The sequence below is a fragment of the Ooceraea biroi genome, chromosome 12, assembly GCF_003672135.1.
Source record: "Ooceraea biroi isolate clonal line C1 chromosome 12, Obir_v5.4, whole genome shotgun sequence".
Taxonomy (NCBI): domain Eukaryota; kingdom Metazoa; phylum Arthropoda; class Insecta; order Hymenoptera; family Formicidae; genus Ooceraea; species Ooceraea biroi.
This window is the reverse complement of record NC_039517.1, coordinates 12,845,044-12,860,914: the sequence shown is the minus strand read 5'-3', so window position 1 is coordinate 12,860,914 and position 15,871 is coordinate 12,845,044. Positions and strand designations below refer to the sequence as shown.

At 35.7% G+C, this 15,871-nt stretch overlaps 3 protein-coding genes and 1 pseudogene across 4 annotated transcripts; all 4 read left to right on the top strand.

Annotated features, from left to right (window-relative positions):
• The first annotated feature begins 466 nt into the window (after positions 1–466).
• On the top strand, positions 467–4,048 carry LOC113563032. Its single transcript, XM_026974023.1, has 2 exons — positions 467–592; positions 2,797–4,048. The coding sequence occupies exons 1-2, from the start codon at positions 467–469 to the stop codon at positions 3,424–3,426; spliced, it is 756 nt and encodes a 251-aa protein (XP_026829824.1). The 3' UTR covers positions 3,427–4,048.
• Positions 4,049–5,676: 1,628 nt separating this feature from the next.
• On the top strand, positions 5,677–6,838 carry LOC113563112 (annotated as a pseudogene).
• A 17-nt stretch (positions 6,839–6,855) lies between these two features.
• On the top strand, positions 6,856–7,799 carry LOC113563113. Its single transcript, XM_026974280.1, has one exon. It carries the CDS (start codon positions 6,872–6,874, stop codon positions 7,544–7,546), a length of 675 nt encoding a protein of 224 aa, XP_026830081.1. The 5' UTR covers positions 6,856–6,871; the 3' UTR covers positions 7,547–7,799.
• Positions 7,800–7,931: 132 nt separating this feature from the next.
• LOC105288001 (ester hydrolase C11orf54 homolog) lies at positions 7,932–15,483 on the top strand. 2 transcript variants are annotated; one of them, XM_026974278.1, is made up of 5 exons: positions 7,932–8,359; positions 13,268–13,426; positions 13,520–14,425; positions 14,906–15,108; positions 15,208–15,483. In XM_026974278.1, exons 3-5 carry the CDS (start codon positions 14,128–14,130, stop codon positions 15,463–15,465), a joined length of 759 nt encoding a protein of 252 aa, XP_026830079.1. In that variant the 5' UTR covers positions 7,932–8,359; positions 13,268–13,426; positions 13,520–14,127; the 3' UTR covers positions 15,466–15,483. The 2 variants fall into 2 exon arrangements, with proteins under 2 accessions (XP_026830079.1, XP_026830080.1); XM_026974279.1 differs by lacking the exon at positions 7,932–8,359 and having other exon boundaries at positions 13,016–13,426.
• The last annotated feature ends 388 nt before the right edge of the window (positions 15,484–15,871 follow it).

Sequence of the window (15,871 nt, the reverse complement as noted above, 5' to 3'; positions counted from 1 at the left end):
GTCGCCACACGTGGCTTACAGATCGTGCATAAGTCCGCGTAAGTACGAAACGTCGAGATGCCGCGAGGGTCCGCTTAGCCGGTTACGCGAGCTAAGGTCGCAGAGTGGAGATCTTACAATTCGGCTCGTCCCTCGCTGTCCGTCTCTAGGGCCCACGGCAGGATCGCTCTCCTCAAGGCGTCGTCACAGCTCGACCGCTAAGCTCTCAGTCCTCGTTACCGGGGCCCGCCTGGAGGTCCTTGACCTTCGCGCATCAATCTGTGCAACCCTTCGCGCATCGATCCGCCCCTCGCGATCGCCGCGTTATCGCCGCCGTCGCCGCTATCGCCGGTTCGGCGGGTTGCCGTGCGGCAGGCGCCAAGTTTGACTTTCCTGGATCCCATTGCCGTGTGTTACGCCCTTGTTCCGCGGTCCCCGGACGCCGGCTGGCCATGCCCTTGTCCGTGCCGCAGAAGGAGGCGACGATATGCTCAGGAATCCTGGTCCTGAGTGCAGGTTTTATTTCCTCCTAGCAGACGGCTGGGTAATCCCCGTAAAGCTGCTGTTGTGCCAATCCTTGGGCCCTTTCTGGTGCAAGAGTTTGCGTTTCGGGGTCGGTTCTGATGGCGCGGATCCTCCCCGACGACCCCGGAATCCGAGCTCAGCTTCTCCAGATTCCTCAGCCTCCTGAGTTTCCCCTCGATGTCCCGCGGATTACATAGTCCAGATGATGATCTCTCACTCTGCGAACACTAATAAGCGCGCGCGCTTTCCGCGCAGCACACATAATCGCGGTAATCGCTCCATTAATCGCAATCGTACGCTCCCCCGTTTGAGGGAACGATCCCACCCCATGGTGCTACCTCGATCGGGCGAACCCTTGTGACGGACGCACGGGCGTCACGTCACAATTTATAAAAAAACAAGCGACAAATTCGGTCGCGCGTGACTGTAGGCTCGCGGTGTATCACTCTTCCTGGAAGAGAAATGATACAGCTGTGCCGGATCATCCCCGGGTAGATACCTCACAGGAGCCGCGAGTCCGGCCACACACGTACCGGTGCTTCCGGCTTAAAAAGAAACCATCTGTGGACGGTTTATCGCCTCATAGACCAACCGTCGATATTTGCAATTAAATTAACTAACGGCCATCAAAAGGTGATTTCCCGAAAACGCAGTTCCCGGAAAAGCTACCTCTTTTCCACGTCATCCCTATCTTATAAAAAGGCGATGACCACCCTGGAGGTCAGCTCATTCATTTCTATCCGTCTTCGTAAACGTTTCGCTTATTCCTGTCAGCAACTTTTATTTCTAACGTTGGTGTTGAGCGGAAGTTGTCTCTCGCATCTTGGTGTTGTGCGAAAGTTCAGTGCCTAGCACTCAGTGTCGTTCAGTAGCAATCACCAAGTACCAAGGGTCCAGTTGACATTCCGTTCACCGTCCTGGGGCCTTACACCTACTGCGGAGGCAGATATTTTCAACTGGTCCAGCAAATTCATTCATCTCGTTCGCAACCGCAATCCAGGAAAGAAGTAAGCGAAACTTACGTTGTTACCTTTTTCTTTTTTCCCCTTCTTTCCTTTTTACTCTGTTTCTTTATCGCCGTCAACTTTAATTTTGTTTTCCTTTTCTACTCTTTTCTACCCTTTTCTGTCCATTTCTCCTGCACTCATTCCATTTGCCCCTTTAAGTGTTTTCCGGCAAAAGATCACACAGTCCGTCTCCCTCTGCTGGACCATCTAGCAGCGACCAAGAGTCGTTTCCTGGGGGCCATCCAACGACGGAGCCACCGCGCAAAAAGATCGCGACCGAGATCGATCCGCGGCCCCCCTCAGCGTGTTCGGCCAGTTCATCGGTCATAATATTAGATCCTTTTCGGCCTCCTTCCCCTGCCCTTTCCGTACAAACAGTTTTTTCCACTTCACATCGGGCATCCCCTGATTCTTCCGTTCAAATACTGGACCCCTACCCCGAACACCTTCCCCGATCTCTGTCTCTTCAAGCGTCTCCTCTTCCGCACCCTCCGTTTCTTCTTCGCGCTCCTCTTTGCGTCCTTCAACCCCTTCAAGCGTCTTTCTCTCTTTATCTCCTCCTCCTTCCTCACTTACACCACCTTCATGTTATTTTTCGCTATCTGAGACTTCCTCACGAGGAAGTCTTCAAGCGTCACCTCCTAGCTCTCCCCGTTACTCTCCCTCTATTTCTCCAGCTCCCTCCTCCCTACGCTATTCGTCTGTGCAACCTGGCGATTTAGAGAATTTTTCAAATTCTCCTTCTCCTCCTCGTTCTCCGTCGCCCATCGGGGACGACGTCATAGTCGAAGAGTTCATCCAGCGTTCACTGGTAACTCTAGGAGAGCGATTCCTCCACATCTTCCCTCCAGTCACACACCCTCTACCACCTAATGCCATTGTGATAGACCCCGATTTCTTTCCCATTCCCTCTCTCAGAGCCGCTCTTCGGCACATCGACCCAAACGTCGGAATCCCTCTGATTGTCAGGGGACGCCTATATCCCATCCTTTTCCCAGCCACTCTCCTGCGCCAATATTTCCTAACCAATGATTAATGTTTAAGATAGAAATAGATTTTAGGGTTAGATTGTTTTTAGCAGTTATTATTTATGTATTTCTTAATTGGTTTTGTTGTTTCCATTTTGGATTACGGTTTTTAGAAATAGAATTTAGTTGAAGGATAAATTTAGATTTTAAGTTAAATATTTGGCATTAAATATGTTATCCTAGCTTATTGGATAATTAATAATGTTAAATTTAGAATTAAAACAAAATACTTTAGTTATTGCTTATGTCAGTTTTAGTTAATAATTAATTTGAATCTGCCAGTAAATTATTTTACAAACACACGTTTTATAACACAAAACAACATAAACACAGATACATCAAGGGAAACATTGGCAAAATTAAGAATTTGCATCTTACATTTTTCTGAAGATATGATAAAGCCTTATGGACAGAAACGCTATCTTAGAGACCATGCAATACCAATGTTGCATATACCAAATACTGCAGCAGATGGTGCCAGTACCAGTTCTACTGAGATTGGTACTGTCGCTGTAGTTGAATCTTCAGAAAATGCTGGAGGCAATTCTAATTTTCCAACAACATGTGGAACGGAACACCAAATAACTATCACCACAGTTCCTGCGGTAGATGTTGCTAATCTACGAAGAAAAATACGACGTCAGAAGAAGTTGCTTTACAAAAGGAAGAACATTATTAATTTACATCGACAGCAGAAGAAGAAAAAGAAAAAGACTCATCGCAGTGATACATGGGAAGAAGCCACAACGGATTTGCCGCAGACCCAAAAATTAGTTTTAGATATGATGTACCGGAATTTTCATCATGCGTCACAGGTATTTACACAAGTATTATGTATGCTAATGATATATGAAAAGGAATATAGTTTTATATATTCCTTTTTATAATATATATTTTATGTACATATATATTCTTTAAAATCTTCAAATAACTTTTTTTAACACTGGATTTACGCAACTCGTCAATTTGACGGATTGAGTGTTTATGGTTAAAAATACAGAAATGACAAAGATTATTTTTTATCAATGAGAAACCGAAAATTGAAAGCCGAAAGGTAAACACCAAAAACCGAAGTTTTTCGGAATGTATCCATCAATATGACAGATTTTAGTAAAACTAGGTATTCAAGCAATGTCCGTAAATCTGGTGTTAATATGAATGAATATATATTTACATTCAAAGATGTTCATGTGTTTTTTTACTCATTTAAACGTTATTTACAACATGGCCAATTAAATGTTATATCCTATTTTATCATATTTAATGCATTGTGAAAAGAAATATAGGGAGTTTAAGTTACAGACTTGGGTAACTTAATTTTTTCTTTAACAAAGTTAAGTTTAAAGTTAATGATCAAGAAATTATCTAAGTTTACGTTAAAAGTTACTTGAACCAAACTCTACTGAATTACACTTAAGTTACAAAATTAAATTAGTTTATTAAATTTAACAATTAGTGAACATATATTTTTTTGACGCATTGCGACTAACCAATTTTCACATGACTTTAATATTGATGAATTGTTTTAACTTGTATAAAAAAAGTTAATAAGTTAATGTTAATGCATTTAAAAATAACTACTTTACATTAAAATTTAACATGTTTTAAATTAACTTAAGGTAAAAGTTTTAACTATTTACTACCCAACCCTGGTTTTATATATATATATATGTTCTTTAATATATTTATAATTATATCTTTAAATTAATTTTGCTTACAATTAGTATTTATGAATATATAATTACAATACAAAGATGTTTCTATATTATACAAAATGTTATACATTTTAGTTGATTAATTTTTTTTATTTATCATAATATTTTTTAACTATCATAATAATAAATGGGACAGGACTTTCCTGCTCAGTTCATCGAACTCTATCTATTTACAAGTATGCATTGTTACGTATCAGATACTCTATTCGTATAAAACATACCTTTTCAAAGGAAGGTATGTGAAACATACACTTGACGCGTGACACTCGCCGTATCTTGATAAAGATCTTGTTCTTTAAAAATGACTTCTTAATGCTTTATTACGCAATATACATAAATAAATATATTCTTAATTGTTATTTGACGAAGCTATGTTTCCAGGTATGTAAACAAACTTATATTATTAGATAAGCTATATATAATATTTTGATAATTTTATTTATCATTTTTTCTATTTATTATTGTTCAACAAATCATGATCACATCTAGGAAAGTAAGGATTCCAATACTGCAGTTGTTCCAAGAATGTTATTAGATGCGTTGTTATATAATATATACAAAGGCAACAGAGGTAATATTCACGCAACTCAAGAAATACGAATGAACCAGGTGACAAATGTTGAAACATATAATGAAGTAAGTGCCTTCATTTGTGTTACTTTTTCCAAGCATGTGTCAAGTTTATGCATATTGTCCTGTATAAAATAATTAATTTGCACTTTTGTATTGATTTTTTTTCTCCGGGTTGTATCTTCAGTCTTGCATAATCAATTTTTATAAGAAAGTATATGTGTGTATGCATGCTGAACTTGTGATATTTTAAGCATCATCTATGAAGACTTATATTAGTTATTGGTAATCTGATTGTTGCGAAACATTTTAATTCATTATTTTAAGAATATATCAGATACAGATTGAACAATACTAACATAAGCTGATAGCCGACGCTGAGAGCTTAATTAATAATGTCAGGTTCGATCTCATAGTCCCATAGTCCGCAGCTTTTCTACGCGATACATTTTCTCCCTTTGTAAGAGAATCACCTTACTGCGGAGAAGGAGCTCAGCTTCGGCTACCAACAATTCCCTATGTAAACTATTTTTCAGGCAATCTACTGTCACTGTATGGATGTTGCAAATGCAAACGTGTGTCCTCTCCTCCGATATACACTCCTTCGATTTTTTGCATATTGTATTGTATTCTTTATGTTTCCTTCTCTGATTTTGCATGAAATAATATTTTCTGCTATGTTTTGCAACAAATTATTTTTGGGATTATTTTCTTGTACTATCCTCTATTAATTATCATTTATTCATTTTATAACTTTTTATAATTGCACATGATTTATGAAATAAAAATAAGAAAATATATATTGCAAGTAAATATATGTATGTATGTATTTATTGCAAATGTATATTTATGTCATTAATGTTATTATTGGTAAGGGGAAATATAAACATTTGTAATCGAAAATTAAAAAGTATTTCTCTTGATTGCATAAAACTTACTTGCGTGTTATTTTAATTCTTCAGGGACATCGATATACTCCTACTAAAAAGAGTTTAGCCCTATTATTGTATAAGACCATGGGAAAACGCGCTTATACATGTTTGCGAGATGTTTTTAAACATATTCCATCACGATAAACATTGCAGTTGGCGCTTCAGAAAATACCTCTGTCTCCTGGATTGAATCCTATGATCTTGGAACATTTGGAAAACATGGCCTCACAAATGTCAATCCGAGACAAAGTCTGTATATTAATGTGGGACGAGGTATCAATACAATACAATGTCGCTTATGATATCCGAAGGGATATCATATGTGGTCTTGAAGATTGGGGCAACAATTGAACCAATAAACCTGCAGATCACGCATTAGTATTTATGTTGCGTGGATTAAATACTGGCTGGAAGATGGCCCATTTCCTACAACTTTTGTGCGAAAACAACGAACACAGCGCAGCTCATTCGTTGTATTAAGGAACACGTGAATAAAATACTAAAGCAGGTTTCCACATCGTTGCAATTGTCTGCGATCAAAGATCATCGAACGTAGCCGCTATCAACCAGTTATTGTGGCAGACAGACAGGAAAAGAAACTTAGAAAAAAGGACACAAGGTAAATAACATTCACTATAACAATACTAATAATTATAATTGTTATTATTATATCTTTTGTGTGATTGTGTGTGTAACTATATTTTATTTTCTTCATTATTCACAGGTCAAACTTTTGAAGTTGGCAACATAGAGATTGTTCCTTTATATGATCCTCCCCATTTAATAAAAGGCATAAGAAACAATCTATTGACTAAGGATCTTGCAAAAGATTTTGAGAACAATATTCCCAAAAATATTGCATCGTGGACGTAATAATGAGTGCGTGGGCAATGAACAAGAAAATAAATACAATTCGCCCGCTATTAAAAAAAATAACGAAGGAGCATATAATGGAAGAGAAAATTAAAAAAATGCGTGTAAAGTACGCAACACAAGTGCTCAGTGGAACAGTCGCAAGCTGCATCGAGACTTTTACTAAACTAAAAAATATGTATTAGTAAAATAATTATAACAAGAAAAACTGTATATATTATTCTCCGATATTAATCCTTCCGATGTTAATGTTTGCATTTACAGGTGTTGTGCTGATGGAAGACGGTAAGGAACTTGCAATTGATGCTGAAGAAGGAATTGCCACAGCGGAAACAGTGAATTTCTTTAATGACCTATTTGACTCCGTAAATAGCAGTGAAGTGAACGATAACATTTTGGGGTCTCCAGTGAAAGAAGACAGTGCTCATCATACATTTTGGACGAACACAAAACATGTGTTACGGAAAATGAGGTACGTGGATAAAATTACCCGCGAAAGTAAAATAGTGCCTTCTTTGAGAAATTGGTTGATCACTATTGACGGGTTTCAAAAGTTATGGAAAATTGTTAATTTAAAGTATGGATTTAATCATTTAAAAACGCGTTATTGCAATCAAGATCCGATTGAGAATTTTTTTGGACAAATTAGAAGTCATGCAGTTCGTAATATTAATCCAACACTTAGCCAATTTCAGGATTCGTTTGTAACTTTATTATTAAGTAATATGAAATCAATTAGTATTGCTAGCGGTAATTGTGAGGTAGTTAAAGATTCATTTATGTTATTTTCATTAAAAAAATATTTGGAACATGATGTTACAAATATTGAAGCGTACGATATTGATGATAGTAACGACATTGATGAACCGCATGAACTGTTTAGTAGTACAGTTATTCGCGAAGAATCAAGTATCTAATTTATATTAGATAATTCCGATGATATTATTAGTACTTTGATTAAAGAATTTAATTATTGCCATGAATGTAATGATAGTTTAAGAAATAGTGAATTTCCAATTTTCGCAAGGCAAATAGTATGTAGGATAAATAAATTGTTAGAAACACGATCTCATCAACGTCATATTTCCAAAGTACTATCCCAGCATTTTGAAAATTGGGACGTAAACATGAAGTGGCATGAGTGCGTAGAGCATGACGCCAGTATCATGTTTAAAACGATTGTACGCGTTATTGTAGTTAAAACATTAATATAGTGGTGTAAAAAGAAAACTAATTTATTATATAGTACGAATGATAGTTGTAATTATGATTTTATTCATAATATTCGAAAACGCAAAATAGTGTGAGAATTATATAACGTTAATAAGTATAAACGAAAACATGTTAAATAAGTAAAGATTCAATTATAGAGACAATTGGAAAATTTGAGAATGATATGTAAAGATAATGTATGTAAAGTATGACTGTAGTTTCATTCATGAGTTAGGTAGGATTCTTTTACTCTGAGTCATTAACCTGAAGAAGTCATATTTTCTCTATGAGAAGGTGTGCCTTCAAGTTGGCGGAAGAGGGATGACGTCGGAGGAAAGATCGGGTCTTAGCAGTTGCGGGACAAACGTATCTGAGAAGAACTTTAGGAGAGTGTGTGAGAGACAACTACTCTAACTTCCAACTCGAAGAAGTTATGTTTTCCACATAGGAAAACATACCTTCGAGGACGAGAAGCGAGACATACTCGGTGGAGAGAATTGTCTTTGAAAGGATAGTATGTACGTATATAAGTGTATATGCTTTATATCAAACATGTTATGTTTCATATGTATGTGTTATGTATGCATATCTTTATTACTATGTATAAGTGTATGTATGTAAGTGTATGTGTATATATGTGTGTTTCATATCAGATGTATATTGTGTTTCATATGTATATCTGTTGTATGTATTTCCTTTTTACTATGTATATAATGTATGTATGTATGTATGTATGTATGTATGTCACACTTTAGTTAACTGTGTATGCGAACTTTGTATGTGTACGTTGCATATCAAGCGTATGTTATGTTTAATATGTACACGTTATTTATGTATATCCTTATTACTGTTTGTGCATTATCTTGTATTGTGTAAATGAGTGTGTGTGCATTATTATGTGTTGTGCTTTGCATCATGCTTTTTTAACCACACCGAATATACTTTGAAAGTGTATTCGACAGTCCACAGTCTGTAAGAGAGTGGGATGGGAAAAATATGTTGCATTGCACTTCATAATTATATTATATATTATTATATTTTTTATATTTTATTATTATTTTTATTATGTTATACATTATTATATATAATATAGCAATTATCAGTAACATAATACCAGTGTTATAATTTTTCACTCAACAATATTGTTACATAACATACCTATTATATTTCATTTATATTGTTAAATGAGAAATTGTGAACACTCGCATTATGTTACTGATAATTAGAAGTGCTGGAAATAATATAAAAATAATATTAGAGATGTGTCCGTGTGTGCATGCGTGTATGTGTGCGTGCGTGCGTGTGCGCGTGCGCATCCCTACTCCTCGTCACGTGATCCATTTTAGTTCAGCTACATCCGAGTACAAGCGCAGATGGCTCTGAAAACTGTACCCGGTTTTTCCAAGAGAGATTGTCCCCCCTGGTCGAGCGCTACCGTATAGCTTATCCGGAATTTCATGCCAAATTCATGTCAAACAAACTTTTGATTAAAATATCTCAGGAACTAAAGCCATATTCAAAAATCTAACGGCACTTTTATAATATAATGAGGATACAAGCTTTCGATCGCGACCACTCCGAATAAGATTGGTGCAATTAATGCTGAGATATTGTAATCGTATGCTACAATTGTGACGTTTCGTTTTTCTCCATTTCCATATTCTGGTTCAGACTCACGTACGTATGCTCGCACGCAACAAGCAAAGCGATTTTGTCTCTCAAGGTGCGTTCACACATGTACGACTTATTTAATTTATTAGGAATTAAAAATGATTTTGATACGTGAGAAATGATTTATTGTAATATAAATAAATAAAAATATAAATTGCAAAAATTATAAAAAGTTTAAATTTAATTATTTTAAATTCAACGACGCGGTAGCGTCACGATGCTAAGCAAATAAAAAAAATACATAAAACTAGGCAAAATTCAAGCGATCCGATATAATAATAATACAAATCTGTTAAATAAAGATTTATTTTACAAGTTTAACTTGAAATTATTAAAATACCAGATTTAAAAAATACAACTGTACTTACTGAAAAAATCTCTATTGGTTTGCATATATATAAAATTATTAGTGGAAGTTTTCATCAAGGTGAAAGTACAATTGACGGACATTGTACAAATATAATACGTGCTAAAGGTACCGAATGGCAATTAATGAATGATTCGAAAGTACAGAAGTGCAGTTGGCCTCGAAATGCATATATATTTTTTGCAGAAAAAAATATTACAAAAAGCAATGAGACCCACTAAAAAAACCTTACAGAGGTGAAAAAATACGCCAAGTACATAAAAAGTCCCAACTTGTATACAACAAAGTTTAACAAAATATTTATTATAAAAATCAAAACTAACTATGAAATCAGTTGTTAACTAATCAAATACCTAAAAGCAATTCAATTTGAGTATTTTATCTAAATATTTCTCATGCATACTTTCTTATCGCATGACGACATTCAAGTACTTGGCGTGCCCGGGTCGCATTAAAATATACAAATCTGTCCTACCTATAATCTATACTTTACATGTAAATGATTTGTATCGAGTAATGAAAAGAGATATTTATAATCACTTTGCTAGTTTGTACAACTGTAAATATGTTTATTTTAATATTTCCAACTAAAAAGATTAGTTAGTTAGTATTGAAAATCAAGATACAAAATACAGTACAAATCAAGATACTATTACTCAAGTTTATAAGAATTTTGTAAGACATGTCCAATGCGATCCGGGCACGCCAAGTACTTGAATGTCGTCATGCGATAAGAGAGTATGTATGAGAAATATTTAGATAAAATACTCAAATTGAATTGCTTTTAGGTATTTGGTTAGTTAACAATCACAACAAAATTACCTTTTTAAAAAAAGGTACAAAAAAGCGCCAAGTATACGCGCCTGAAGTTCTTTCAAAAAAGGACTCTACAAAATTAATGATATGAACAAATTGCGCCAACTACAATGGGTATTTATGCAAACCAGAAAATCTATTACTTTATTATTACTCTTTGGCCGATATTCATTGTTGATTCTGATTTAAGACCATCTTAAGTACAATTATAAGATATTTGAAACCAGTCACACAGTCGTATTAGCATCTTAAGACATTACTTCAGATCGTCTGGAAATAAGAATGGACTATGAATACTAGCCTTTGATAATAATATTAAGCAGATATTTTTATACGAATAAATATTTTAATACATAGAAATATATTTATTAATACAAATAAGTGTTTTTTTCAAAATACTTGGCGCTGCTAACCCGAATCATTGTGTTAATTGCCTCATTCTCTTTCTTTATCTCTTGTGAATGCGTGCATGGGTATGTATGTGTGTGATATTAGAATTAAGCATAGAATAGGTTTAACTACATTTGTACATATATGTATTTCAGCGAGTTGTTATGTAATTTAGAGTTTAAGGAAATTATTGTAATCTTTAGATTATTTAAATACTAAGACAATTTTTGATTCGGGTTAGCAGCGCCAAGTATTTTGAAAAAAACACTTATTTGTATTAATAAATATATTTCTATGTATTAAAATATTTATTCGTATAAAAATATCTGCTTAATATTATTATGTCCTTTATTTTTTAATATCAACGGCTAGTATTCATAGTCCATTCTTATTTCCAGACGATCTGAAGTAATGTCTTAAGATGCTAATACGACTGTGTGATTGGTTTCAAATATCTTATAATTGTACTTAAGATGGTCTTAAATCAGAATCAACAATGAATATCGGCCAAAGAGTAATAATAAAGTAATAGATTTTCTGGTTTGCATAAATACCCATTGTAGTTGGCGCAATTTGTTCATATCATTAATTTTGTAGAGTCCTTTTTTGAAAGAACTTCAGGCGCGTATACTTGGCGCTTTTTTGTACCTTTTTTTAAAAAGGTAATTTTGTTGTGATTTCACACATTTTGTAGTGTAAAGTATATTATTCTTTTTTATAATATATGAGGAAATAAAAGCCATAGTCCTGTCAGTCAAGGTTTTTAAAAGTATTAACTTACATGTTTCCTATTCTAAAAGAGGCGTGTTAACTTCGTGAAGTTTTTTTTTATCGAATAGTTGAGGCATCCTTTCCGCGATGCTGATTGGTTCTCTCGCTTGGCTCGAACTTCGTGTGACTTGAACTTCGTGTGACTTGAACTTCGTGTTGCGAATGTCAGAATGTCATAGTGGCTGTCAGTGCGGTTATATTGACAATTTTATTTATTATTTCTTAGGAACGTGAAAACGGCAGCTGTCAATTCTGTCAAATTTGTATATTGATGAAACACGATGAAATAAATATAACACCTTTAACGCCTTTTTTAGAATAGGATTTGTGTTATTTATTATATAATAAATAATAGATGAATATTATTATTCGAAAACATTATAATATTGAAAAATAAAATAGCGCGCGCATAGCACTTGCTCTCTCGCCCTCTCGCCCTCTCGCTCTCTCATTCACTCGCTCTCTTGCCCTCCCGCCCTCCCGCTCTCTCGCTCTCTCACTCTCTATCGTCATCGACGTGGTGCAACGATGTCATCGTCGTCGTCGACGTGGTGTTGCAGCTTCAAATGTTTCAGAACATTTTCTATCCCTTTTCTTTGAAGCATCTGAAGCATCAACTGGACCGCAGCCCGCGTCGTACATCCGTACATGCTATCTCGCATCTTTGGCGCATGCGAGAAAACCGATATTAGCTGCTGCCATCTCGTTGAAAAGAACGAACTGTACAAACGACGATGATGATAATGACGACGTTTCTTAAGTGAAATTTGCCAATTTCAGACTTTGCATCGCCATATCGCCGCTCGTAGGGCACGTAGAAGAAAACTAAAAACACTTTTATTACATAATTCGACCCCAAGCTATCCATTGAGCCTACTCTGAACTTGATCCGTTCAGCGGTTATTGAGATCTAATAATCTGAGTGTCTGCGAAAGCGTCGCTTCGCGTAACAGTACACGGTCTGTCTCGCTGCGCATATACTTGGCGCGAGACACTTCCGTGTCTCTTGATTAATTTCATATTTAGTTTTGATGTTTATAATAAATATTTTGTTAAACTTTGTTGTATACAAGTTGGGACTTTTTATGTACTTGGCGTATTTTTTCACCTCTGTGAGGTTTTTTTAGTGGGTAATTATAATTCAAAGTTATATCGAGAATCTCTTTCTTCATACGAAATTCGGTTTTTTTGTTTAGAAGCTTTAATTGATATTGCTAATTTCTTGAATTCCTTTGCTAAATTCACGGCCAAAATTTCACTCTTGCGTATTTAAAATCTATTTGGAATCTCATAAAGTCGTATCAGTCTGGTACAAAACAATCCATGATTGGTCTCACATGTTTACGCTATCACTATTTTGTTTTGAAGAATATTCTCCGTCCTTAGTAAAGTTTCTTGCTTCTATTATTAGTGTGCGCGCTGAGCTGAAAGAAAGACAGACTTTGTGCAGGTATCATACAGAATATGGCAGTGGTACAGAATATACCAGTGGGACGGACCGAAGGAAAAGATCAGACACCAATTTCTACAATTAATTTGCATTTACCTGATCCCAAAATAGTTAGCGATGGTAAGCGCACGAAATGTTTCATTACGTCGATTTACTTTTACATTCGGGAAGCGTTTTACTTTAATGCTTCGATTGTTCTGTGACACTGTACAGTTCTGGAACGCGGATTGAGCATGAATTTAAAAAAAGTGAAGATCGAGTGGATGGACTGTCCTGACCTGCGCCTATATGGCTTCGTTGCACCAGGTGAGGAAATCACCGCAGAGTTCTCCGGTGCGGTCAGAGAAATACCATGTTCCTACCATGTTTTACAGGTCTATGTGGCACACCTGCGCTCCTCGAAATCGGCAGCCTGTCGTACTTTTGCCCAACACCACGGCTGGACAAAAAATACTACTTTAGAGAGCTTTTAAGTCTACTGAACCTTACGGGCCAAGATAATTTCATTGTCGGCGCAGGCACGCATATAGATCCACCCACTTACGACCTCGCTGAAGTATGCATTATCTTTTTATCTTTCAATCCTGACAAAATATGAAATACATAACGAAATGTCGCTCTCGATCTCGACTGGACTTGCTACTCGGCTTCATCTTGAGTCTCATTCATCTATCACTGTCGCACTTATGTTTTATATCATTTCAAAGTGGTCTCGTTACTTTTTTGAATTATTTATTTGTTTAATTAAAAATACCTTTTACTTTTGTATTAAACTGACACTTTATTAATCAAAATCGATGTTTCACTGTCATCTTTGACACATGTTGCCACAGCTCTACACAAATCTCATGTTCTCGCCAACAAGCCCTACTGGATCAATGAATTTTCGAAATGACAGTATCACCTTTTGCTCTGTTGAAGAAACTAATAATACTTATGCACGAAATATTCGTGAGTTCAATTCACTGTGCGTCATACAAGGTAATTTTTTCTTAAGCGAAAGACGTCCTGGGAAAGTCTTGCAGGTAACGGCACATTGTCGCACTGGACCACTGAATTTTGTATCAGCGATACAAGAGCTCTTCAATCTCATGCGGACAGAAACAGATCCTCTAATTGGTATGCAACAAAATTGATTATGAATCGGATACTTGAGTTTAGAAAAAAGGAAAATTTACAATAATGATGATGGGTGTGCATATACATGCATGCGTGCGTGCACGGCCATATCAAACAATCTGAAACAATCATTTCGGTAACGTGCCAAGAAGAATTTCTGATATATTTATCGAATTGCCACGTACTTTATAATGCTCGTAATTGAAATATAGTTATTATTAATGGTAAATTGAAAAAATGGAAGGTTTTAATAATACTATATAAATTATATTTCTAACTAAAATATAAAGAAAGTGTCGCGTTTGTCCATTTTTTCTCGTTAATAAGAACCATTAGTTTCTAGTCCAATGCAGTTCTTGCTCAAGTAACATGGCATTCTCCGCGTTTCTGTCTTTTTCGACATCTGCATTGTGATCATTCTGACCAGGAACGAATTTCCCAGTTAATTTCGATAATAGGTGCTCTTGATCTTCTTTGCAGGTCTTGGTGGAATGTTCATGGTAAGTGGTTCCCCAACGTTGCACCATATTATGCCCGCATACAGTAGGGTGACAAATTTGTATACGATGAAACAAGTACAACAATGGTTAAGATACAGAAAGCTGATTGAACCCGTGACTGCCGTTGGTACTATAATGAGTGAGGGCAGTTATTACAATAACATCTGTCCGAATTCTACAGAGGTAGGTAACATAGAGTATTTTATTTCTCAAGTGTCTTGGAAGTGTCTTGAAGTTTCCTTATTGTTGATGGATGCTCATGATTACTCACGTTTTTTTCAGTTGCCATACCTCACCAAGTCGCATTTCCATTCGCACACGTTAAATCAGCCTAGGAGTTGTGGCGGTCATTTTTATACTAATTGCGTGAACACGAATTACTTGGATGCATTTTATGTAGGGTACTTCTCGTTCGCTGAGAAGCTCTATTGCGTGGACCCTCCATCGCGTAGGGATATACATACTAACATAGATAAATTTTATCCCCCTTGTCAAAATCATAATATTGGAGTAATTAATATAAGAGAAGAATATAATTAATATAAATATAATGTAATGTAAACTAATATAATTGTAATATAATGAATATAAAAGAAATATTAATGATATATTTTGTTACAATTTATACATATATAACATGATAGAGGAAGAGAGAGAAATGTATATTGTTCATTATGATCTTATTTGAAAAATCTCTTTTCATATGATTCAAATAAAGATTTTTGTCAAAATGAATCAAAGACCTTATTCACCAACCAATCTATAATTTAGCTGTAACTAATTTACTTCATTACGTTTAATTTAATGTGCGGTTAATAATTAATTTAGAATTTGTGACGTGACGCCCGGTGTCCGTCACAAGGGCATTGCTCGACCGAGGGAGAATACCGGAGTCGTTCCTTCTGCCCGAGTGGGAGCGACTACCCTTGTGTTTGAGCCTTTGTTT